The following is a 26,550-nucleotide window of genomic DNA, read 5'->3' as shown; positions in this document are numbered from 1 at the left end:
GTTGCAAGCATGTTGGGAAAGAGTGAACAAACAAGCAAAAATGTAAAATGAGTATCTTGTGTCTTCATTTTAATGATATTGGGTGTCTGAGTGTCTGAATGAGTCTCACAGGCCAGAATATGCGCTTATTACATGCAAAACATGTGAAGAAGGTGAAGAAATGACAAAAAAAGAATCTTCAGGATATCACAAGCTGGTGGCGTCCTTGTGGTGATACCAAAGCCGGATACATGGTAGGGTTGCATCAGGAAGGTCATCTACATAACAAAAAGTCAAAAGTACCTTTATATAGCTTTTGATTACTTTTAGACTTCTAAACTCAACTTTTACAAGACTAAGGATGAAGACACTCACAAAGCCCAGTCTTGTTGAATTTGTCTCTAAATGTTCTTACCGTTTGGTGGCCATCTTGAAAATGGTTGCCATTTTTTAAATTTATCCTGACTAATGGATTTCATGAAACGAGTATGATGAATGGTTGTAAAAATTGATTTGGTACTTGTATCCACATGATTTTACCGCTAACATTTTCTGCTGCACTATCACTGCACAACACATATGATAACACGTCTTTTTTTGGCACTTTGAATTCTTTTCTTTAAAAAGAAAAATGTTTACTGTTCACAGATACAGCCACCTAGAATTGCCACTGGTATGCACTTTCCACGGTACATACGTCACTTTAATGCAATTGCAGAGTGTCATCTACAGATGGCGCTTTGTTCACAAAAACTTTGACTTGTATAGTTTCACATTCTTTTAACACATTTCATTATTAAATATTTTCACCTGTTAAAATATAAAAACTTTTGAAAATGTAAAATAAATGGATGAAACTTTACAGTCAGTTTGACCATTTATGCATTTTGTACTGCAAATCACCAAATTTATTTAAAGTAACAGATGACAGCAAACATATAAAGAAGCGCTTTGAATGTCATTTAAGAAGCCTGGAGAACTGGTCCTGGAGACTACTTAAAGAAATAACATGAAAGCGTTTCACGAGAGTTCAGCCTTTGTTGAAGAACAAAGACTGTAATGCCAAACGTTGACTTTAAAGCTCTGTTTTAATTGCGTGGTTGCAAGATTAAAAGTGTATCACACCAGCATTCACTTGATGGATTTGGGTGGGTGTATAAGTGTTATCACTATTTGGGTGTTTGCGTGTGAGTTTTGTTGGGGGTGGGATGTTGTCTTTGGAGACGCAACAGGACTGAGTTCAGTACTCAAGTCAACCACATGGTGCCTTCCAGAAAATAAAACGGTGACAAGTACCCGATACACACACAGAGGCGTTGCAGGGCGAGTGTCCGTTTACTCATGACAACAGAGACAACATTCATTTAGACTCTAGTGCTTTTGCAACTGATTGCGGCCTTGACTCTTTGTTTTGCTCTTGTACTTAATTTAGATTATTTAATTTTAAGATGGGTCAGTCTGACCTGCAACAAAACAGAAGAGTCATTCAGACCCACCATGAGGTTCTTGATCTTGTTCTTCTGTGTCCCTGAAACCACTTGCTCTCTATCCACCTACCTACCAACTTACAATGCTTACCTGCCTAGATCCAGCTTGCACACGTGGGACAGTACAGCACAGTACAACCCCTACATATGTACTTGCTGCACCTTCCGACACACGTTTTGTGTCCTACAGTCCTCGGTCCTACTGCTGCTGATGTTGTTGGCGACACTGCCAATGGTGCCGATGACAACAACGATGATGATGATGTCACTGATGCATTTGGGTTGGTCGCAGGGGACCACGTCCTCATCGAGAGACAGTGCACTTGGGACACCACGGTTCAAGCCGCACTCATGCGAGGGACTTTTTTCCCTGACTCAAATGAGCAAAGCTACGAGCACCTTACCCAGCAGCTTGAGGAATGCTTGTTTCATGTGCCAGTGCCTAAAAGTGATCGCTTGCTAAAAGTGATTTCTGGTACTTAAAAAATTATGGCAGGAATTTAAGCTGCTATAAATGACTTGTTGACTTCAAACCATCAAAAATAGGTCAAAAATGGAGGTGGGGTGTGCTCAAAATGCTTTGCCTTCCCAAAATGTGAAAGGATATGCATGCAGAAGTTTCATTACCAGCAGGGGGAGAGAATATTTAAAGCCAAGAATTTGCTAGTGAATAAAAAAAAAAACATATGAAGTACATTCCCAGGTCCTGTAGATGCTAATATGTAAATGTGTTAATAATGTCTGTTTAATCACTTTCCACTGATTATTTTTATGTTGCCTTGAAATAAAATATCTGTATCTGTTGTTACTGCAACTTCTGCATGTGTGTGCTTTTCATGCTTTGGAGAGGCAAAGCCTGAAATGGACATGATGGGCTGTCTGTTGCAGGTTTTGCCACGAGTTACACTTGCTAAATAAAAAGAATTAAACGATTTTAAAGCTTATTTTATGTAATAACAAATTATCTGTTTGCCTAGAACAGGAAAGTGTTACTTTGCCTAGTGGTCTAGGGGTACCCTCGACATAACATGACGCACAACTCCTCACTCCTGCCACTCCCAGAAAAGGCTAGCAACACAGAACAGCTGAAGATGCTAAGCAGCAGTTTATCTGCTTTGGAGGTTAGCAGTGCCATCTCAACAAATAAAAGTATCCAGTGATCCCTACTGTTCTCTAAGCGACAATAAAAGGAAAACAAAAAACAATTATTGAACCAATGTTTCTAACCAATAACCAAAATGGATTTCAACACAAACACTCGTCTCACTCCTGCTACTGCTGCAGTGCTCAATATATGCAGTTTATAAGTATTTACATTTCTCTACAAAACACTCTTAACTAACAGCATATCAGAAACACAACTTAGCTCACAAAATTCCCTAATGGACTTCTGTTCAGGCTTCTCATACAACTACTTGGTGCTACTTGCAACTGCTCTAAAAAAAAATCACAAAAATGAGAAAAGCACAAATAGTTTTAGTTTTTGTTATTTAGATTTTGTGATTTAGAGACAGCTGGACTAATTCTGAAGTCAGAACCTTGAAGACTGCAAGATGAACAGTCCACAGAGCTGCACAGAGGGTAAGAATATTATGTTAATTCAACAGTAAGGAGAAGAACCAGCAGTTTGAAGTTAACTGGAATAAACCCACACTGATATATAAACTAACTTGATATATAAAAGTAGACTTCAAGTCAGAATTAAAATGAGGATCTGAAAATGTGGCACATTTCACATGTGTCTTGTCTAATCTAACTGTGGTTCTCAGAGTTGGCAGCTTGATGAACCAGACAAACCAGCCTTTACCAGACAAAGGCTGAACATTCGTAAACAGTTAAATGTTTCTCTATTTGCCCTTAACTACACTACGTAGACTTTGTTAGAACCATTTATTATGTGTCCACTTTCTGTCTTCTTTATGTGATTCATCAGATGAAGCTCCTGACGCTCAACATGCAAAATCAACCAAAGGGTCAAAGGTCACCTCAGAGAGAATAGCCCTGTCCGTTTTCAGTGTTCTCCTGGCAGCAGCTGTCATTGTTATTTACCGTCTCTGTAAGTTTTTTTGTGTGTGCACTAGGGGTGGAATGGTTTTTTTGGTTCAATTCGGTAGATGTATTGGTATCGGGTAATATATATTAGGACATGTATACAGGTCATCTGCTAATCGTAAGGTTGGTAGTTCGATCCTTCCAGTCTGCTTGCCAAATACATAGAAGAAAGAAAAAAGTGCTTGCATGAATGAGTGAATGAGGGAAGTTGTGTAAAGTGCTTTGAGTGCTCAGAGTAGAAAAGTGCAATATAAGAAGCCATTCATATACCATTTATAGTGTTTAAAATGCAAGGACGTATACTGAGGACGTGCCATGTAGTCATGCAAAACTGAAAGAATGAAGCAGCCTGGAATGGACGTCATTGTCACATTCTTATGTTAAAGTTAGGTTAAAGTAAAACTGGAGACACTGATGCTTTAAAAATGCTTTTCATTTGTTTGTCAAATTTTTTTAAAGGGTTTACTTAAATTATCCAAGTGCATAACTAATAATCCACCATCGCGTTTTAACTAAAAGACAGTTTTTTCTTGATGCTAAAAATGCAATGATCCTGCCGTCCTCAAGACCTTTCTGCATGTTCAAAACATAATGACTAAAATGACTGACTCTGTCTCACTCTGTCACCTCTACTATGACATAAGCCTGGATATCTTTTAGAGATGGCACGATACCACTTTTTTATGTCCGATACCGATACCGATATCATAAATTTGGATATCTGCCGATACCGATATGAATCCGATATAGTGTTTTTAATCAACAAAACTGTTTTTTAAATATCTTGCTGCATTTTGATAAGTCATACTCAAGTTTAAAACAACAACTACACTAAAGCTATTCTGTTATACCTGTATAGCAAAAAAAATATTTCATAGTTCAGCAATACTGATCAATCTAATAAACTTAAACCTACACCATCCTCCCTATTCTGGTATTTTAAAGAGTACTTAGCGTAAATATTAAGCAACCTAACTAATAGGGTTCCAACTCCCAGCAACAACAAAAATAAATAAATAAAAAATAGGGAACCACCCCTCACGCGCCACCTCATGATGCTTAATCGACGTAATCAACACTTAATTTGATGCAGTGTGAAAAAAAATGCACAGAAATCAATTATTTTTCAAGAAATATTAAATAGATTCAACATCTTTCTTCAACAAAATTGCAGACTGCACAGATGGTACCTTCCCAAAGGAAAAAGTACTATAGCTTACTAGGGTATATATATTAGACTTAATAGTCACTATATACAGTAATTGACTTCTATTCATTTTACATCAAATTAAAACTTTGGGTGTCAGATAATTATTTATTAAAAGCTAGACATTTTAAATGAGAATAAGAAAGAAAAGTATGTCTTTGTGCCCCTTTTCCCAGTTAATGCCCTATCGGCCCCCCTGGCTAAACTTTGCTAGATCCGCCCCTGCACAGTTACCAGCTGTCAGCTACGTAGAAAACAGATCCTGGTGTAGAAAGTAATATTAAATAAATTTAACAACAGCTTATCAAGCTTAAACGTGCTGCTGTTGTTCAGCCGCTGGTTTCCTCTTTCTGGCGCAAAGTGGACCAAAAACAAACAAGAGAGACTCGCGACAGAAAAGCCGATCAGCTGATCATTAGCAGTTTCACGATTGAAGTAGCAGCCGGAGAGCGAGAGGCAGTCGCTCGTTAAGCTTAACGCAGGAATGCTTTACAAAATTCAGAGATGGACTTACACACTTGCTTTACTTCTCTCGGGGATAACTTTGTCGGAGATGAAATGCCAGGTTGCTAGCGAAGCTCCAAATGCTATCCAGACCACCGACAGGTCCCGCATGCCACAGCCGCTCTATCACGTGATGCATACTGCTCCGACGTGCTAACGTTCTGAGGTGAGTTACGGCGTATGTGAGGTGCTTTCGTGATATTTAATGGATCGGATTACATTTTTTATTTTTCTCCGATATCCGATCCAGTAATTTAGGTCAGTATCGGACCGATACCGATACTTAATATCGGATCGGTCCATCTCTAATATCTTTATCTATGAAACCTGCCAGTCCTTTTGTTTTACATTTTCACTGAGAGACTGTTTAAAAGTTGAGACATTGGGGTGACATCTCTATAGATATTGGACTTGTTGCAGCTGGCATAAGCAACATGCACAGTGCTTGCACACTTTTGGATTTTAATTAATCAATTTCTTACTGCCATCATCTTAGGTAGCACTAACTCCAAAGCGGGCCCAAACAGGAGATGGAAATGATGCTGCTACTGGCACATCCTGTATCGCTGGGCCTGCTTTGTCTTTACCATTTTTCATTTTTCCCATGACTTGGTTGCTGCAGTAGACACTCGACCTTTCTGCCCTTCATTGCTGGTGCAAGGCTTTTTTGTGTATGTCCTGAATCGAACAACACACACATCTGAAACCGAGATAAACAAACCAAAAGGGACAGTCTTTTTTTCATGAACAGTTTCAGCTATTGTGTGCACAGGTGTATATATATACATAAGTTTGACTTTAAAAAAGAAATGTTCCCTTGATGTTTTCCTCCATTTTTTTACTTCAAAGGCATTGTTTTAAAATCTTGTCATGAGAAGATCTGAAAGGACAAATCTTTGTCCCATTTTAGTGAAACCAAAAAGTGTTACTCTAACTACTTTTCTCTTGTTATGAAATCAGCTGTTGAAAACTGGCTTAGCAGAAAAAATCTCCAAACACTGAATGAAGAGAATGCAGCTTTGAGGAAAACTCTCACGGGTGAGAGAAACTCTAAAAGATTCAATGTTATTCAGCTGTTTTGAAAATAGTATTTAACCTAACTATTGTTTGAGGAACTAGCATTAGTGCTTCTTCTTATTTGGCATTGTTAGGGCAGTGTGAGACTAAAGTAAGAGAAGCATTTAAGTGCATATCATCATGTCTTTCAGTTGTATATTTTGCTGCCATTGGTTGTTGCTTTAGTTGCTCATTTCAAAGTTGAGATATATTTAACTTCTAGCCCCATACCAAACCTGTGATTTCTCATTTCTGCATAGCTGCTCGTCTCTTCCTGTGTGAATTCCTTTTTATACTGCTGACAGTAGCAGACTGACAGGAGCCTCTTCAACTGAGTTTTGCATTAATGCACACAAACAAACAAAACGGGAAACAAATCTTTCCTAGTAACACAACTTAATAGAATATATTCTGTGACCATTCAAACTGCTTTTCTTAAATCAAAGACACATCAGATGATATATATATATTATTTTTTTATAGAAGTAAAATCATGCAGCAATAAGCATCTCACGTGTCCTGAAATTCCTAAAGTGAATATAAGTAAGTTATGGATTTTGTGTTTCTCTAATTGATATCCACTAATGACTGTAAAGTTGGAATTGTACAATATTTTCCACTTGACTAAAGTCTTTTCTGTAATTCTTCAAAGACGGGCCATGTGCATGTGATGAAGGCTGGGATGAACATGGAGGAAAGTGTTATTACTTCTCCACCAATAAATCATCCTGGACAGAGAGCAGAGATGAATGTAGGGCTAAAGGAGGCGACCTGGTTAAGATAGATAACTGGTGTGAGCAGGTATAAATCGCATACTTTTCATTTCATTCATCATTCATTTGTTTCACATCTTTAAATTTTAAAATGTGCTTTAGAAGATCTTTCTCTCAAAACAGATCAGTGTTATATCAATAACACTCAAACATCTCCTTTTCAGATTTTTCTAAGAACCAGATTGAATGGAAAAATGGAGAACTTTGAAGACATGTTCTGGATTGGCCTGACAGATGCAGTGGAAGAGGGCAGATGGTTGTGGTTGGATGGCTCACCACTAAACACAAGGTTTGATTATCATAAACATTTTTTTTCCATTTACAATATGCTGTTTGGAAGTTAACGTGATCATTTCTTTTCGGCCTTCATCCAATAGTTTGTCTTTTTGGGCTGACCATGAGCCGGACAACTGGACTCATGAAAATCCTGATGGAGAGCATTGTGTAAGGCTGGGGGAAGAAGAAGGAGAAGAACCCCTGAAGACTTGGTATGATAAGTTTTGCAAAGCTCCTAATAAGAGCATATGCGAAAAATGGGTAAAAACAGATTGACTGACTGTTTTATTTCAAACATATAAAAATAACTGAACTAACAAGAGAATGCATTGTAAAAGATATTGAGTGGTCATGAATATCTGTGTGTACCACTCAATTTAGATGCTCAAAAAGTAGTAGGATGAAATTTACACCATTTGATCCTAGTCTATTCACATGCAAAATACACACATAAAACAATATAAGTTTACAAACTAAAAAGGCAAACTACATTTTTACTTTGAGCTATACACACTGTTATTAACACGCTTCTAAATCTCTGTGCCTTCTGATAAAAAAAACACTTTATTCTCTGTTTAAAAACTGAGTTCTGGTTGTACATGTTTAATATGAAAGTGTATTTCTGTAACACATATCCTAATGAATACTTTCAGCTTGGGTTACTCTCGCTCTAATCAACAAAAATGAAGACAGGGCTTCATTAGAATACAGTGAGACTTCTCAATGACTATATTCATGGAATTTATTGTTTTTTTGTTGTTTTTTTTAAAGGTATGAAGTTATGCATTGATGTACTTTTTTTTTTAAAATTCCTCTATAGAGTTCTTCCACAAACTAACTCCTGTGACTGTAATGCTGGTATTTTATATTTGTCCTTATTACTGGCTTGATGAACAGCCAGTAATAAGGACAATTAAGATGATTTGGTTTTAAATGGCACAAGTTCTGAAAGTTGTGAGGCAAAGATGTTTTTGCGGCCTTAAGCATTATTTGTGCAGTTCTGAGGTCAACCAAATCTTAAACTTAAGAATACCAAATTTAATTTTCAAAAAAGGATTTGATGGTTCTTTTGAAGTGGCTTTATTTACTTTACTTTATTTACTATCCTTATCACTCTTTTTTTGCAGAATATATAATGGATGGGTGTTTGTTTTGTACCTAGAGCAGGGCTGTCAAATGTACGGTGGCCCGCAGTACAACTGCATCCGGTGTCATGACCTAACATCATGTTGGTCATGTGTGTTCATGTGTCCGCCTCCTCCGACCAGAGGATGGTTGTGGGTTTTTCTCTCTGTTCCCTCCTTGTGTGTCTTGATCGAGTCAAAGGCTTGCTGAGTGGTTGGGTTGAATTCATTCCTGTTCCAGGATTAGATAATTGGTTGTACAGCAAGCTGTGAACTACCAGATGACAGCCACCTCGCCCCTCTGTCCTAGGCTCCACCACCCAATAAACAGCCTGTGGTTCTGCTCATTGCTTTTAGTGTTTCTGTGTGAAAATCTTAGCCAAACATTGTGTTATTGAATATAAATCGAGTTGTGTTTCTGGTTCTAAGATGAGACCTAGCGATGGCCCAATGAAGCGTTCTCATGCATTGAAGCTTGTACTGAAAAAGGGTTTAACTGATACACTGGGGTCCCATGCCAGCCATCTCTCTTATACCGTTAGAAATCTTGACGTTGTCCTTGACAGCTCTCTCAAATTAGACAAACAAGTGTCCTCAGTTCCCTATACAAAATCCTTTTGTATACTTTTAAAATTTTAAATAACTTGGCACCCAGTTACCCAACAGACCTTCTTGACGTGTATAGCCCCAAGAGAGCGCTCAGATCCTCTAACCAACTGCTCTTAGTGTAACAAAGGCCCCGACGAAAGACTAGAGGGGACCGAGCTTTTGCAATTGCCGCACCTAAACTCTGGAATAATCTTCCTATAAATGTCTGCATGTCAGAATCCATTCAATCGTTCAAATCACACTTAAACCTTACTTGTTCCATCTTGCCTTTGAAGCAAATTAGTTCAGACTTCCACCTGGTCTGCATTTGTGCTGTTTAACTGTCACTGTAATCGTTTTAAACTGTTATTGTTGCCTTTTGTTGTAATCTGCTTTGCTACCTTATATGAAGCACTTTCATGGACACTGTCCTTTTTAAATGTGCTATAGAAATAAATATTGATTGATTAATTGATTAGTTTAACTGGTTTTTATTTAGGAATAGGCAGAGCGTCCTCTCTTCCTGGTCACATTTCTTGTTATGCCCAAATTACCCCTAGGCTGAGGACGTTATACTAGCCTCCCAGATAATTTCATATGTTGGTTATTATTGGCCCGTGGCTATGTGGGAGCCAAATCTTCAGCTCTGCCGAGAATTCATAAAGGCAGGGATTGGACTTAATGGGAACAGCAAATTACATACAAAGAGAGACGGGTATCATAGCAGAGACAGGGGACACGGTTGCAAGCATGTTGGGAAAGAGTGAACAAACAAGCAAAAATGTAAAATGAGTATCTTGTGTCTTCATTTTAATGATATTGGGTGTCTGAGTGTCTGAATGAGTCTCACAGGCCAGAATATGCGCTTATTACATGCAAAACATGTGAAGAAGGTGAAGAAATGACAAAAAAAGAATCTTCAGGATATCACAAGCTGGTGGCGTCCTTGTGGTGATACCAAAGCCGGATACATGGTAGGGTTGCATCAGGAAGGTCATCTACATAACAAAAAGTCAAAAGTACCTTTATATAGCTTTTGATTACTTTTAGACTTCTAAACTCAACTTTTACAAGACTAAGGATGAAGACACTCACAAAGCCCAGTCTTGTTGAATTTGTCTCTAAATGTTCTTACCGTTTGGTGGCCATCTTGAAAATGGTTGCCATTTTTTAAATTTATCCTGACTAATGGATTTCATGAAACGAGTATGATGAATGGTTGTAAAAATTGATTTGGTACTTGTATCCACATGATTTTACCGCTAACATTTTCTGCTGCACTATCACTGCACAACACATATGATAACACGTCTTTTTTTGGCACTTTGAATTCTTTTCTTTAAAAAGAAAAATGTTTACTGTTCACAGATACAGCCACCTAGAATTGCCACTGGTATGCACTTTCCACGGTACATACGTCACTTTAATGCAATTGCAGAGTGTCATCTACAGATGGCGCTTTGTTCACAAAAACTTTGACTTGTATAGTTTCACATTCTTTTAACACATTTCATTATTAAATATTTTCACCTGTTAAAATATAAAAACTTTTGAAAATGTAAAATAAATGGATGAAACTTTACAGTCAGTTTGACCATTTATGCATTTTGTACTGCAAATCACCAAATTTATTTAAAGTAACAGATGACAGCAAACATATAAAGAAGCGCTTTGAATGTCATTTAAGAAGCCTGGAGAACTGGTCCTGGAGACTACTTAAAGAAATAACATGAAAGCGTTTCACGAGAGTTCAGCCTTTGTTGAAGAACAAAGACTGTAATGCCAAACGTTGACTTTAAAGCTCTGTTTTAATTGCGTGGTTGCAAGATTAAAAGTGTATCACACCAGCATTCACTTGATGGATTTGGGTGGGTGTATAAGTGTTATCACTATTTGGGTGTTTGCGTGTGAGTTTTGTTGGGGGTGGGATGTTGTCTTTGGAGACGCAACAGGACTGAGTTCAGTACTCAAGTCAACCACATGGTGCCTTCCAGAAAATAAAACGGTGACAAGTACCCGATACACACACAGAGGCGTTGCAGGGCGAGTGTCCGTTTACTCATGACAACAGAGACAACATTCATTTAGACTCTAGTGCTTTTGCAACTGATTGCGGCCTTGACTCTTTGTTTTGCTCTTGTACTTAATTTAGATTATTTAATTTTAAGATGGGTCAGTCTGACCTGCAACAAAACAGAAGAGTCATTCAGACCCACCATGAGGTTCTTGATCTTGTTCTTCTGTGTCCCTGAAACCACTTGCTCTCTATCCACCTACCTACCAACTTACAATGCTTACCTGCCTAGATCCAGCTTGCACACGTGGGACAGTACAGCACAGTACAACCCCTACATATGTACTTGCTGCACCTTCCGACACACGTTTTGTGTCCTACAGTCCTCGGTCCTACTGCTGCTGATGTTGTTGGCGACACTGCCAATGGTGCCGATGACAACAACGATGATGATGATGTCACTGATGCATTTGGGTTGGTCGCAGGGGACCACGTCCTCATCGAGAGACAGTGCACTTGGGACACCACGGTTCAAGCCGCACTCATGCGAGGGACTTTTTTCCCTGACTCAAATGAGCAAAGCTACGAGCACCTTACCCAGCAGCTTGAGGAATGCTTGTTTCATGTGCCAGTGCCTAAAAGTGATCGCTTGCTAAAAGTGATTTCTGGTACTTAAAAAATTATGGCAGGAATTTAAGCTGCTATAAATGACTTGTTGACTTCAAACCATCAAAAATAGGTCAAAAATGGAGGTGGGGTGTGCTCAAAATGCTTTGCCTTCCCAAAATGTGAAAGGATATGCATGCAGAAGTTTCATTACCAGCAGGGGGAGAGAATATTTAAAGCCAAGAATTTGCTAGTGAATAAAAAAAAAAACATATGAAGTACATTCCCAGGTCCTGTAGATGCTAATATGTAAATGTGTTAATAATGTCTGTTTAATCACTTTCCACTGATTATTTTTATGTTGCCTTGAAATAAAATATCTGTATCTGTTGTTACTGCAACTTCTGCATGTGTGTGCTTTTCATGCTTTGGAGAGGCAAAGCCTGAAATGGACATGATGGGCTGTCTGTTGCAGGTTTTGCCACGAGTTACACTTGCTAAATAAAAAGAATTAAACGATTTTAAAGCTTATTTTATGTAATAACAAATTATCTGTTTGCCTAGAACAGGAAAGTGTTACTTTGCCTAGTGGTCTAGGGGTACCCTCGACATAACATGACGCACAACTCCTCACTCCTGCCACTCCCAGAAAAGGCTAGCAACACAGAACAGCTGAAGATGCTAAGCAGCAGTTTATCTGCTTTGGAGGTTAGCAGTGCCATCTCAACAAATAAAAGTATCCAGTGATCCCTACTGTTCTCTAAGCGACAATAAAAGGAAAACAAAAAACAATTATTGAACCAATGTTTCTAACCAATAACCAAAATGGATTTCAACACAAACACTCGTCTCACTCCTGCTACTGCTGCAGTGCTCAATATATGCAGTTTATAAGTATTTACATTTCTCTACAAAACACTCTTAACTAACAGCATATCAGAAACACAACTTAGCTCACAAAATTCCCTAATGGACTTCTGTTCAGGCTTCTCATACAACTACTTGGTGCTACTTGCAACTGCTTGGTTCTTTGTTCTTTGTAGACGCGACAAGGAGTGGACAGAGGTGGCTGTCAGCTGGAGTTTAAGATGCTCAGGTCCATTCAATTATCCAATCCAGTCACAGGAACCTTTACAAACCAATCAGCAGCTCCACCAACACACACACACCTTCGAGGCAACAGATTATCTTAGGTCATAACAAAAGACATTTCGACATTTTAAGATCTTAACTTTTAAAGGAAAGCATTGCACACTGATTGATTCATTACAGATGAAGAGAATTATTTACAACTTCTTTGTGCTTACGAACAGTTATTCGGTCTGGTCATCTCAATTACCTCTTCGTTTTTTATATATTTATTATTTATTTATTTTATCTACACAAAAAATGGATGTGAAACATTTCTTTTGAAAATGACATGAGATTAAAAATGTCAGATATTGTGGAGTTGTGGTTTGTAAAGCCCTCCCCTTTCGTCTGTTTTACAGGAAGTTGTTTTTCATGTTGTCTGCGTGTTGTGTAACTTCTCTTTCAGTCTCACTGATGGTAGCACAAAGCATTAAAATGCCTGAAGAAGAAGTGCTTTATTCTAATGTGAGGTTTATAAAAGCAAAGAAGGAGACCAATGGTGAGTCTGTATATTCATCTTTCTAATGAGTAATAAGATTTCTCAGGAAAAAACTCTCAAAATAGTAGTTTCTTGTGGTTTTCTTGTTTTATTTTTTAAGTACAACCTTGTAGGGAATTTTTAAAATAAAATTTATCAACAGACAAGAATTTCTAACTAACTAAGAGTTTGGTTTCATGTTTTGTGTTGTAGAAAGAGCTTCTCCAGTGGCTAATCCCACTTTCTCTCAAGACAATATTTCAAGGACTCAGCCGTCCACGACAGAGGTGCCTGGTAGGTACAGACGAGGTTTTATTTAACAGGAGGATGAACTTTGAACAGCACTCAGTATCGATCAGGAAGCAAACAGCCATCAGATAAATCTATTTGTATTTTTTACTTAAAAATAAAAACATGTTCTTAAGTCACACAGAGCGCTGACTTTGGAAACAAAAAATGAGAGTGAATCAATGAAAAAAAAAAGGGGGGGGGGATGAATTAATTTGAATCTCTCCAAAAATCTTGCTGTATGTTATTGTATATAGCATTTTTACAGAAATGTGCAATTCAGTTGTATTTTTATTTTTTATTCCTATTTATTCTATTTATCCCCTTTGTATATTTTATTTATATTTGTCTCTGTATTTATATATGTGTGTGTGTGTGTGTATATATATAACAATTCTGTAACTGTAACTTCGGTCGTTGCTGTGCTTTTTTTGGAAGTCGATTTCAGAGGAACCCACCCGAGGGATTAATAAAGTTCTATCTTATCTTATCTTATCTTATCTTATCTTATCTTATCTATATTATATTCATATATATATATTCTATATATATATATATATATATATATATATATATATATATAATATACATATATATATAAATATATACTATATATATATATATAATTATAATACATATATACATATATATATATATATATATATATATATACATACATATTATACATACATATATATATATATATAGCATCGAGATATACTGATGTCTAATTTTCATTTAAGTGGGTGCTGGTTTAGCTCACTGGAATGAGCTGCCAATCGTCTGCTCATCACAGGCCTTGCCACATGTCTTACCCTCTCTCTCCCTCCACTTTCCTGTCACTCTTCGCTTCGCCTATTTTATAAAGCCAGAAAAAGGCCAGAAAAAAGGAAGCTGAGAAAGTATCTTTAAAGGAGTTTCATCTCACTTCAAGCAAAAGGTAAAGGTAAAATATAAATATACAGGAGCTTTCAGGATCAAAATCACAAAGTGGATCATAAAAATATTAAAAACATAAAATCAAACATTTACTCAGAGGTTTTCTTGTGTTCTTTTAACATTTCTCAATAACTCTTAATCTGATGCTAAAGTAGGAGCAATGCTGGAAACCACAGGAAGTGAAGCGTTGTGTTTGAGGTTGTTTGGTTGAGGAGTTCTCAGCTAAAGCTATTTTATGTCTTCCTGGGTGGTACTTAGAGAACCATTAAACTGCAGCTCTAATGAAAGTCCACATGAAGGACTACAGTCTTTATATCTAATATCAGCTACATAAAATTACCTGGGTTATTGTGTTTTATTTTCTAAACTGCCAGCTGTAAGAAGCATCTTATTTGTGACTCTTCTGAGTCAGAAATTCTTGATCACACCTTGTATATTCTAAACTCACGTTGTTGTGACAGCAATCTGTACATGTTTATCTCTCATATCTGTGACATCTCTGTCTTTGCTAACTCTTCAGAGCTTCCTCAACAAGCAGAGCTGAGCGGACATTCGAAGCTGCTCTCAGAGAGAGTGGTCCTGCTGGTTGTCATTGCTCTCCTGGCTGCTGCTGTCATTGCTCTGTGTGTTACCTGTGAGCGCTACAATTTTAATTTTCTTTCATAATATTTACAAGGATAGTGTTCTAAAAAAAATAAAATGAGGGCAAAGTAATAATCTTTCTGTTTAACATTTCTCAAGTGGATGTGTTTACTTGTTTTAACTTTTTAGGGCTCATGTCAGAAAATACTTTTTTTAATTTAAGGAATTCAAAAATCTACATGTCTTTTAGTTTGTTGTTGACTGATTTCTTTGTTTTTTGTCTTACACTTTTTTAAATCAGCATTCAAGCCAGGACATCACAGAGAGGGAAGAAACAAACAGAAAGGTAAGCATGTGAAACTCCAAAGCTGCAATGCTGGATCGAAGGTGGATTTTTTCGGACATCTAAACTCTCACTTACAACGTTCACAACAGCTGATCTTACATGAATATCCAAACCCTGTTTTGGCTGTAGTATAAGACTTTTGTTAATTTCTGTTCAGTATTTGAAAAACAGAGACATTCTTGATGAACAAGAGATTAATTTTAAAAAAAAAATTGTGCTAAGATGCTATACAATACAGTATAGTCCACATGTCCACAGTCTCCTGAAATGAAAAGTAAGTTTTGAATTTTGTCTTTGACATATTTGTACCCTCTGATGATGATTAAATAAACATTGATGGACTGACAGAAAGAGGAAGTTAGAATATAAACGGAGGACAGAAGAAGCCTCCTGCTGCTCCCAAACCACACGAAGACGAGTTTAAATCAGACGGATGACAGTCCGATCCCCTTTTTTCCCCAAAATAGAACCAAAACCATGGAGCACGGTGCAGCCTACATGTTCACAATGTCCTAATGCAAAAAGTAAATTTTCAAGTATTTTTTACATTTATATTTTTATATTTTCTTTTTATTACTTTTATCCTCTGATGATGCTTAAAGAAACATTGACTGTTGGAGTGATAGAAAGAGGAGAAAACATGAACAATGACATTTTCCGCCAGACTGAAGTTGTTGTTGTAATCTCTTCAAAGATCAGCCGAGTTATAAATGTGAAGATGGCTGGGAGAAACATAAAGGAAAGTGCTATTATTTCTCCATCGCTAAAACCTCCTGGAACGAGAGCAGAGATGAATGTGGAGCTAAAAAAGGAGATCTGGTTAAGATAAACAGCAAGGAGGAGCAGGTATAACACACTGCTGCAGATTCATGTTCTCATGTATTTTATCACATCCTGCTGTTTCATCATCTCATAACAGAAACATCTCAGAATAATTTGAATACAAATTCTTTCAGGAATTCCTGGAGAGTAAACTGAAAGGAATCAAGAACTCTGATGACAAGTTCTGGATCGAACTGATATACTTAGCTAAAAACAACACATGGGTTTGGAGGGACGGATCACCGCTGAACACAAGGTTCAATTATTGTGAAAATATTTGTATTCATTTCCAGAATGAAAGTCACCATTTTTTACTGAACATCTTCTGTTTTGTTTTAATTCTTAGTTTGACCTTTTGGAAAAACAAAGATCAAGGCTTAAAGAATGGGACAAAAGGGGCAAATCCTGATGAGCAAAGCTGTTTAAGGCTGGAGGCAAAAGGTGGAGCTAAGCTTTTGTCCTGCAAAACGCATCATAGAAGTATTTGTGAGAAACAAAGAGTGACTGAACTTTGTAAATGTGCAACTGTCTAAAGTTCAGTCAGTCTATAAAAGAGTGTCAGTAAAAATACAGACGTTGGAGTTGCGATTTGTTTACAAAGTTAATATCTAAACTGTATATCTCTTCTAGATTTGCTTTTATTAAAAAATAAAATATACTTGAATAAATCTGAATAACATATTTTGGTGATTTGTTTTTATTAACAGTATTGTTGTGGTGTACGGCGGCGTTGCTGCTGTGGAAATGAAAAATTTGCCTCATTTTATCGTTAAGAAATTTATAAAAAAAATACAAAAACTTCAGTTTAATGGAAGAGTTTGGTTACCATTTATCCAAGCTTTATGCTTTATAAATATAATATAACTAACTCATATAATATATATTAGTTGTACTGTATTTTTGAGTAATAAATACTTTCATCTTGTTGGTGTTACTCTCACACGTTTCCACACAAGAACAGTTCATACGAAGATGATTTACTGTGTGGTTTCAGTGAACACTGTCATACTTTTCTCAGTAAACGATCCCTGCTCTAAATCTAAGCTAAATATACCAGATGTCTAAAAGATATCAGCTTATTGACCAACAACTTATCTATATCCTAAAATGACAGAATGTTTCATTGATGTGAATTTAAGGAAAATTTAACTATTTAAGTACGAGGAACTCTCAGTCCTTTAAATTCATCAACACGAAGGTGAAGAAAAACAGAGCTCCAATGAGACGTGAGTGTTGATCATCAAACAACCACCAGTCTGAACAAAACTTCCCAGAATAGAAGAAAAACATCTATCCTGGAGTAAAATATTTTTATCTGCATAAAACTTAGTTGGCATGGGGGTGCAGTGTTTAGCACTGTTGCCTCACATCAACAACATTCTGGGCTCAAACCTTCCTGGGCCTTTCACTGTGAAATTTGCATTTTCTCTTCCTCCACAATCCTAAGACATGTACGAGGATTAGCCACTGATTCTATGAATTTGCTTTCTGTACAATTTTATTTTATTTTTTTTGTCAGTGAGACTAGGAAGTTTTATTTAAGTACCAGCAAACTTGAGGCCACCTTCAGTGTTTTAAGAATACTTGGTGAAATTTAAAGAAAGAATAGAACCAGTCAAGTGTTAATAATGAGGCGAAAAGTGAACTGAACTGAATTTCCCGGAGTAACCCACCCGAGGGATTAATAAAGTTTTATCTAAACTAAAAGCAGCAGTGAAGGGACTGACTTTTTCTCATGTCACATGATCAGATAACAAAATGTTTCCATTACACATTTGTGGTAAATGTTTCCAGACCATGAAACCCAGAGCAGATAAATGTTTACTATCAATGTAAAACTTGACACTTATACTATTCATGTATCACGCAGTATTGCTTTAGTAGCAAAAAATGTCAGCATTTAAAGTTTTGAAAGTCAAATTCCCGATATCTTATAGCTAACTGCAGTTGTATCTTTTAGATAAGGGATGCAAAGCTTCACTTATCTTTTCTCTGTAAAGCCTCAAATTAACTTTCATTGATTAAATATTAGGGAAACCGACATTGACATGAATTTCATCTTTGAGTTCAAAATAAACTAATATTATTTCTAAGACGAGAGAAGACGAGAGATCTTCCATTTGTGTGTAATGTCCGAGTTCCTGGTCGAACTGGTTTACAAAGATCCTCTTTTGTCATGATGAATATCTACTGAGTAAATTTCAATTACTTTATTTTGGCTACATTTACCACACTGCCTGTGCCACTAGCTTGTCACAAATTTCTCCCAACTTTCCAAACTGTTGAATCCACTAAAACATAAACATGCGGCCAAATTTAAGCCAACACCTGAGTGTAAGATTACTTTTGAAGATCTCCAGACTGATCTGCTCTTTTCACCCATTCTAGGACACCTACAATTAGACCTTCCCTCTGTTTACACCTACACCTGTGATGTGGGCCTGGGATTCACACTCATTCAGAAAATAACAAAACAAAACTGGAAGTAAAAAAGTCCTGATGACTTGAATATGTCAAACTATACTGTTCCAGATTAACAGATTAGAAGATTAGCAGCAAAGATTATCACCTTTAGAAGCAATAACCTCATTATTAGTAGTATATTAGCAGTAGTAGAAGCAGCAGTATGACCATCAGTCTCACTCCGCTCATTAATCTCTCACCACAGTACCACAAGCTGAAGTGTGGAGTTTGACTGGGCCATTGCAACATGTTGACTATTTTCCTTTTCAGAATTGTTTTGCAGATTTGCTGCTGTGCCTGGGATCATTGTTCTCTCTGCGTTACATTTTACTCTTGAATACTTTGGTGTACAGAGAAGTTCATGGTTTAAACAATGACTGCAAGGTGCTCAGGTCCTATGGCTGGAAAACAAGTGACTTACACTTTGGATAACTGTCCTGCTACATCTCTGTGCTGTATTGTTTTAGTTTTTCTTATGTTTTGCTTTCTGTTAATCTTGGTGAATAAAAGCCTGGTTAGTCTGCACCTTATCTCTGCCTCAAGCCTCCTATTTTAATCCAGCAGATGGTCTTGATTCAGTTATTAAAGCTCCATCTAGAGGACAGATGATGCAGCTACAGTTCGTACATTAATGGGATTGTTTTTTCAGGAGCTGGGCCCGGGCCCTTAGTTCTAGTGAAAGGAACTCTTAACGCTTCAGCATACCAAGATATTTTGTACAATTTAATGCTCTTTGTGGGAAGAGTTTGTGGCTGGCCCTTCCTGTTCCAACATGACTGCTGCCAGTGCACAAAGCAAGGTCCATATAGACATTTATAAGTGAGTTTGGTGTGGAAGACTGACAGAGTCTTGACCTGAACTCAATAAAACACCTTTCAGATGAAAATGGGATGTCACTCAAGTTCATTGTTGTCATACGCAGACAACAATGTAATGGTAAAAAGAAAACTTTGGAGAGCAGTTGTGACTTCATGACTACAGGATGCAGTGTGAGTGAGATTGACAGCTGGTAGTGAAAGAGGAAAGACAAGAGATCAGAATACTCTGTCTCTCTTGAGCTTTCGCTGAGACCACAAGACCAGTAAAGGTAGTAGATGACCTGAAGAAGATAGTGGGTTATCAACCATGCATGCATGTATAGTTGATTAAAATGTAAAATCCACAAGTTAAAAGAGAGTCCTCTCTGGAAAATGATTATATGGTTTTTGTCTTCTGAGTTTTTCCTGTTTTATTTTGAAGGCTACTTTTTCTTTTTGTTCCTTATCCACTGTGAGGTTATATTTTGGGTTTAGTAGCTCTCTATGCCTAATTCCTGGTGATGTCAGTTTTTTGCCTGAGCTCTTGGTGCTGAACAACTGGAATGAGGAAGGGGAAAAGAGATGAAGGTTGTGAGTCCTGCAAATCAAACTCTGGAGAAGATTGCAGCGCCTGCAGGGCTGTGGTCCTTGTGGTATTTTTATTAATTTACAAAAGAACAGTAGTTTCCATGAAATGTATAAAAATGGATTTTGTGAAAAGTGTTATTCAAATATGAGGAAGTAGACTGTGGTGAAAGTCTCCTCCCTGTTATCATGATTCATGAAAAAGTTGTGAAACATGAAAATTAGGTACAGTGTTTCTTTTGAACAGCCTAAAGAGAGGTAAGAGCAAACATAGCTTCAGGAGAAATATCGCCAAGTACTTGTGTTTTTCTGCTTTTGTCAAAAGCTTCAGTAAAACATAAATCTTTATTAAAGTACTTCTATTATTCAGAGACAGCTGGACTAACGCTGAACTCAGGATCTTTAAGCCTGAAACGATGAGCCATTCAGACAGTGGCGATGTGGGGGAAGGTAAAGACGACTCTTCTTTTGTTCTGTATAAAAGCTATTTGAACATAATATGTTTATTCTGGAATAAAAACAGGATCATCTGCACATATCTTAAAATCTATCATCATGCTGCAAGTCTAGATGATGATATTTACTTTGCACATTTGCAAAATACAAGCATTCAGACTTTGTTAAGCTTTATTGATAGGAGAAAATGCCAAGACAGACATTTAATTGTAAGTTTAAAGTAACTTAGAAAATGATAAAAACAGGAACGATTGGGGCTTGTGATGTATTCAACATGTAGTTATCCCTTATTTAGCATGTCAGTGTTTCTTTGCAGCTGTGGTCCTCCAACCTTTAAATGCTATAACTCATAAATACTAGATCATTACTAATAAATATTACAGTCCTTTTACCTGTACACAGCAACACTATTTTGTGTTATTTAATTATTCCACCCTCTGTCTCCTCTAAATATTCAACAGACGAAGTTTTTGAACCTCAACATGAACAAGTAAACAGAGGGTCAATGGTCACCACAAAAATAGGGGCGGTGGTGGTTTTCTGTGTTCTCCTGGCAACTGCTGTCTTTTTGACGTTCTACTTCTGTGAGTTTAAACACTTTTATTCATAAACTTTATTTAAAATCAATAAAATTTCTGATCTGCTTTAAATTACCAAAGAAACAGAATTTATATGTGCTGTCAGCTCACAAATGCACTGGCCATCTTCTGACTTCAGCACTTTATTGCAGCCACAGGAAGTCTGTGAAGAGACGATTTCACGCTCATGAAATACAAAATCACATCTGACATGAAAGATACATGAAAGTCAATACACAAGACAATTCACACACACACAAGACATGAAAACATGGCAAGAGTGTAGGCTTGCAGCTCACATTTAATTAAAACTAGCAAAAAAAATTGTTATAGACAATATATGTGACTCCCTACATTTTTCTTTTTTTTTTCATTGTGGCATTTTAAAATGCTGTTTCATCTCCCTGAAGAACACCTACTTCCTCAAAATGTCTTGCTTACCTCATGGCACACCCGTTAAGAACCACTGGGCCAACATACAATAAAGCTTAATGTCATTTGGTGTTAGTGTTGATAAGCTTACAGGTGAATGAGTGATCGCTTGGAATAATGTTTGGTTGCTGCTACATGATCTCAGTTTGAGTCACATCATTTGGAGACAGACCTGCTGCTGCTTCACTCTCTCTGGCTCTTTTTGAAATTAAAGGATTTGATGGTGTTAAGCTGTGCTGAGTTATTTCGATTGTGTCACTGATTCTGCTGATAGCTAAATCATTCTTAGCCTGTTCATTGTGTCTGCGCACATTTCTTTTGACAGAAAGTTGCTAATGCAGTTATTCTGTGTAGGTGACCAAGGAGTCCAAGTGCAGGGTGGGCACAACCGCATCATTTGTCTCAATTATGACACATATTGCAAGAAAAACAAAAACACCTTTTCATTCAAGGCTTGCAATTGCCCCTCCTGGGGACTCAGTCCTACCTTCCCCTGCACCCCTGCAGTATATTATAAAAACAGCATGAATCAGTCTCCACGCTTTAAACATCTACTGATCTGGATAAAAGTGATATACTACCACTATGGGTTTTTCATTTGTTCTGATGAATGCATTAATGCACAATGGTCTCTATCTGTAACATGAACTTCTGTCACTATCTGTGAAATTGTAAACTACTGTACATTAGTGCTGTGAAGTACTAATGGTGGAATTGAAATTGCTGTGAGGCAGCAATGCTAACCAATACTTGTGCATAATAAAAGTTGGATTGTACCAGCTGAGGTGACACTTAAGTCTATATTAGTGTTTAGAAAAGAACACTTAACTACAAAAGAGGGAGCATGGTTGTGGGTGAACAGCTCATCACTGATAAATAAGTTTCACTGTTATTAAAATAGTTTTTTATTCCCGGAATTAAAAATACCAGTTTTTACTGAAGCTATTATTGTTTGTTTGTTTTTATCTCTTAGGGTGATTTACTGGAACAACAAAGAACCAGACAACTGGTTCCTCATACCAGCAACTGGTATGAGGAAAATCCTGATGGAGAAGTCTGTGACAGGACGGAGGTAAAAGGTGGCGCTCCTGGTCTGAAGTGTTGGTTTGATAAATGGTGCACTATACCTCAAAGAAATAACTTAACTGGACAGTTTGTATTCAGTTTACATCAAGTTCAGCGTACAAAACAATCTAAGTACAGGGTAAAGATAGTGAAATGACACTTTTCAACTCTGATGTCACCAACTCTTAAAAGAAACTACAAGGACAAACTTAAAGAGAAGTGTTGAATAATATAACATGGAAAACCTATCCTTCTAATTGCTTTACCTGCTTAATCAATTACATTTGGGTGGGGGGAGAAGGAGGGGGAGGGGTGTAGTCCCAAGTGTCAGAAGGCGAGCGGAGGAGTACGCCCTCAACAGGTCACCAGTTACATGCCAGATATATACTTGAATAATATTTCGTGTCTTATATCTTTTGTCTTCATTCACATTGTTATTATGAGCCGCTGTTCTCGTGCTTTCTGTGAAACAGTTTCCAACCATTTATTTTGTTTTTTTCTATTTTTTTAAGCTTTTGCAAAAACAATTTCCTGGAAAAGTTTGAACGACACTGATCCAGAAAAAACTATTGTGCTTGATGGAAATAAACACCTCCAGTCTGCTGACTTCTTGTCATTGTGTTTTCAATATTTGAAAATAATGTGGTTACTTAAAGCCATTGACATCTATCAGTCTGGAAATGGTTACAAAGCCACTTCTTCGGCTTTGGGACTCCAGTGACCACAGTGAGAGTCTTTATACACAAATGAAGAAAGCAGTGGGGAATCTTTCAATTAGGGGCCAACTTACCAAAATTACTCCAAGAAGACGTCAACGACTCATGCAGGAGCTCACAAAAGAAGCCAGAACAACATCTAAAGAAATCCCGGCCTGTCTGGTCTCAGTTAAAGTCAGAGTTCACAAGTCGACAATAAGAGACTGGACAAAATGAACTGACGAGACAAAGGCTGAATTTTTCACACAGGGCCAAGTATTTGGCACAAAGTTTTTAAAAAATAAAGTCTTTTTTTAACACGTCCATGTAAAACATAAATTTTGAACCATTTGCAGCATTTTAAATGAGGACAATATTAACTAACATTTCAATAAGCAGAGATCATTAGAAGCAACTGAACATGATTTATTGATATACAGAAATTAATTAAACTATTTGGTGATTAGATTCAGATGGGCCATGACAGCAAAATTTAATCCCAGTGGTGATAAGAATTAGGGAAGTACTTCCCACAGTCTAGACGCTAGTGATGGCGATGAAGATGGAGGTTTGGATGGAGCCTGAGTAACATGGGAGAGGAGGTGGGTTGCAGGGAGGCGACTGCAAGGGAGAGTGACGGATGAGCAGTGAGATTTAAAGCATGCCAAGTGGAGGCTGATTGGCCTGAAGAAGGCAGGCAGAAAGATGATTGGATGTGAGCTTAACAGCTTGAAAGTGATGCAAAGCATCCAAAACATCCAGGAAGCAGATCGATGTGTGACTACAGATCTTCCTTAATGAACTTACGTGTAAGCTTCGTTTTTGTCTGGTAAGACAGTGAAATTGCCATGTCACATCAATGACCCGTCTACAAATTGAACAATCTCAGAGTTCCTCAGTGAAAAATTGAGAAGATTTTCAATATCTTATCTACAGTACATAAATCAAACAATTCAGACAATCTTGAACAAACTCTGTCCACAAGTGGCAAACCTGAAAATCCATGCATGGACTCAGGAACCCTTCCAGAAATCACTGTCTGTAAAAACAGCTAACTGTGCTATCTGCAAATGCAGGTCAAAGCTCTGTCATGTAGAGATGATGCCATGATGATGGCACCATAACCCAGAAACCAGAAACACCACCATCTTCTTTGGGTTAAAGCCCATTTAAAGTTGACTGAGGCAAAGTGGAAAACTGTTCTATAATCGGACAAACTGAAATCTAAAGTTATTTTTGGAAAACATGAACCCCACATCCTTTGGACTAAAGAAGAGAGCGATCATCCAGCTTGTCTTGAATGTGTGTGTACATCTGGAAAGCCACCAACAATGCTAAAGGTAGATACAGGTCATTGTTCACAAACACTGATACATTTTGAAAAGTTAAGAAAAAGCTAAGTCATGCTCCATAGATAGTGAACAATTGTATTTTGGCCACTAAGTTCCTCTTTTATGCTGCACAATGACTGTTTAAATTTATGCACCTAAAGCCTGTTAAAAATAAGGGGAAAAAACATATATACTTAAAAAATAATCCACAAAAAAGAAATCAATCCTCACTTGATGCTTCTGCTATTCACATTAGATGTGTATGCGTTGTATGTTGACCATGATTAGTTTCTAAAGTTGTTGTAATTTAACAAAATGATTACAGGTAACAGCAATGAGAACAAATGGTGATTTTCAGGACTAGGGGAGGCACAGGCTTTTTCATACTGTTTCTATGTAAGTGCTTTCTAACATTCACACTCTGGTGGATGCACTGGAATTAGTATCTTGCTCAAATATAATTGCCTTGTAGACAGGGATCAACCCACCAGCCTTCTGATTAGTAGGTGAGCTGCTCTACCTCCTGAGCCACAGCCACCCCAAGAAAAGCAGCTAGCTCTTGCAGCAGCAGGTGAGGTAATGATGAACAGGGATCCACTTCTTGTGGCCAAAGGAGGGATCCCCACTGGGAAAACAAGGAGAGATGATATTAGTACTCTGGGGGAGCAAGGTACACAAGGAGCAGCTAAAGCATGCCTGATAAGTTGAATGAACTTGTCATTTCAGCAACACCAAAGGACCTGAAAACTCACAGAAGATAACTAAAGTGGATGACGACAGAATAATTTAGTAAGTAAGAAAAACACTCTCATAACATCTAACAAAATCACATTCAGGGAATCAGGCTCATCATTGTTCATTTACTGTGGGTGTATACTGTTCAGAGAAGGGACATTAAATGACATGTTTACTAAAATACATTAGTTTAGCAACATATTTGTGTTTATTATTTCACTGGCTTCAACTCTTTCAGTATAATTGACAAGAAGTCATGATCACAGTCTGTAAAAAAGAAAAGTTTTCTCTCTTCTTCTTTTTATGTTAGACTGAGGCCAGACTGGACACTACATTGACCCACTATTACTTTCTCCAAAAAGTGGTATTAAACTGTTTAACGTGCTGTTATCAACATAATGCCACAGAAGAAGAAATTGTCTGCCTCTTTGTGAATTAAAGCACAATTGCATAATACTGCCACAAGATGGTGCCCCCTTCCTTTTAGTTGTGTTAAGCTGGAGCATAAGGCTGTACTACTAAAAGAGATTAATGGGTTAGCATGCTATTTTGCTAATGTTCCTTTGCACTCTCCACTAGTCGGGAACATTCCCATAACACTGGCAAATGCAGAGGTGGCAAAAGACCAGGTATTCTTTACTTAGGTAGCAGTACAGATACCTGTGTAAAATTGGCTCAGTTGGTGGTTTGAGGCATGATATAAATCAGGGCACACAGTTAGTGGGTGTTCTCCATTGCCACCTAGTGGGCATAAGAGGTGTTCACTCTGCTGACCCACAGCACACCCAAGCTGCAAGTCAAGTCGACCACAGCACAGAACGACCGAAGCGCGTCTGGTAGTGCAGGGGCCCTGTCATCGCTGTTTACAGCTTCAATTTTTTTAAAATCCCCTCTCACCCTGCAGGCGGTCTTTTATCCTTCAAGCTCAGGTCCTCTACCAGAGGCCTGGGAGATACTCCTAGGACTGTGCTCTTCTGGACAGAGACAGTTCAAGCTCTTCTCTCAGCCCTTGGTACTTCTTGAGCTCTTGTGCTCCTTTTACCTGATGTTGCTATCACTCGGTATAGCTACATCTATCACTGTGGTCGTGTTCTTTGTCCGGTTGGTTAGTCACCATCGGTTTGTCCATCTGTCTGGAAGTCATTCTCAACAACCCTAGGG

The 26,550-nt window shown here is 37.6% G+C and overlaps 2 protein-coding genes and 1 long non-coding RNA gene across 4 annotated transcripts; all 3 read left to right on the top strand.

Moving 5' to 3' along the window:
• The first annotated feature begins 2,920 nt into the window (after positions 1-2,920).
• On the top strand, positions 2,921-9,517 carry LOC102307550 (hepatic lectin). Its single transcript, XM_005952368.3, has 7 exons — positions 2,921-3,047; positions 3,400-3,522; positions 6,190-6,267; positions 6,769-6,828; positions 6,938-7,086; positions 7,223-7,347; positions 7,436-9,517. The coding sequence occupies exons 1-7, from the start codon at positions 3,020-3,022 to the stop codon at positions 7,608-7,610; spliced, it is 738 nt and encodes a 245-aa protein (XP_005952430.2). The 5' UTR covers positions 2,921-3,019; the 3' UTR covers positions 7,611-9,517.
• Positions 9,518-12,174: 2,657 nt separating this feature from the next.
• Positions 12,175-16,931, top strand: LOC102307231 (killer cell lectin-like receptor subfamily B member 1B allele B). 2 transcript variants are annotated; one of them, XM_014331188.2, is made up of 8 exons: positions 12,175-13,296; positions 13,489-13,569; positions 15,023-15,136; positions 15,386-15,430; positions 15,898-15,954; positions 16,125-16,276; positions 16,387-16,508; positions 16,599-16,931. In XM_014331188.2, the coding sequence occupies exons 1-8, from the start codon at positions 13,170-13,172 to the stop codon at positions 16,783-16,785; spliced, it is 885 nt and encodes a 294-aa protein (XP_014186674.2). In that variant the 5' UTR covers positions 12,175-13,169; the 3' UTR covers positions 16,786-16,931. The 2 variants fall into 2 exon arrangements, with proteins under 2 accessions (XP_014186674.2, XP_014186675.2); XM_014331189.2 differs by lacking the exon at positions 15,898-15,954 and having other exon boundaries at positions 12,182-13,296.
• A 3,406-nt stretch (positions 16,932-20,337) lies between these two features.
• On the top strand, positions 20,338-22,884 carry LOC121813296. The gene is made up of 4 exons (XR_006053625.1): positions 20,338-20,355; positions 20,468-20,547; positions 21,015-21,137; positions 22,537-22,884. It is a non-coding gene; the product is annotated as an uncharacterized LOC121813296 (long non-coding RNA).
• Positions 22,885-26,550: the final 3,666 nt, after the last annotated feature.

The sequence above is a fragment of the Haplochromis burtoni genome, unplaced genomic scaffold (assembly GCF_018398535.1).
Source record: "Haplochromis burtoni strain Fernald_Lab_line unplaced genomic scaffold, NCSU_Asbu1 Contig_1426, whole genome shotgun sequence".
Lineage (NCBI taxonomy): Eukaryota > Metazoa > Chordata > Actinopteri > Cichliformes > Cichlidae > Haplochromis > Haplochromis burtoni.
This window is presented reverse-complemented; position numbering and strand designations above follow the sequence as displayed.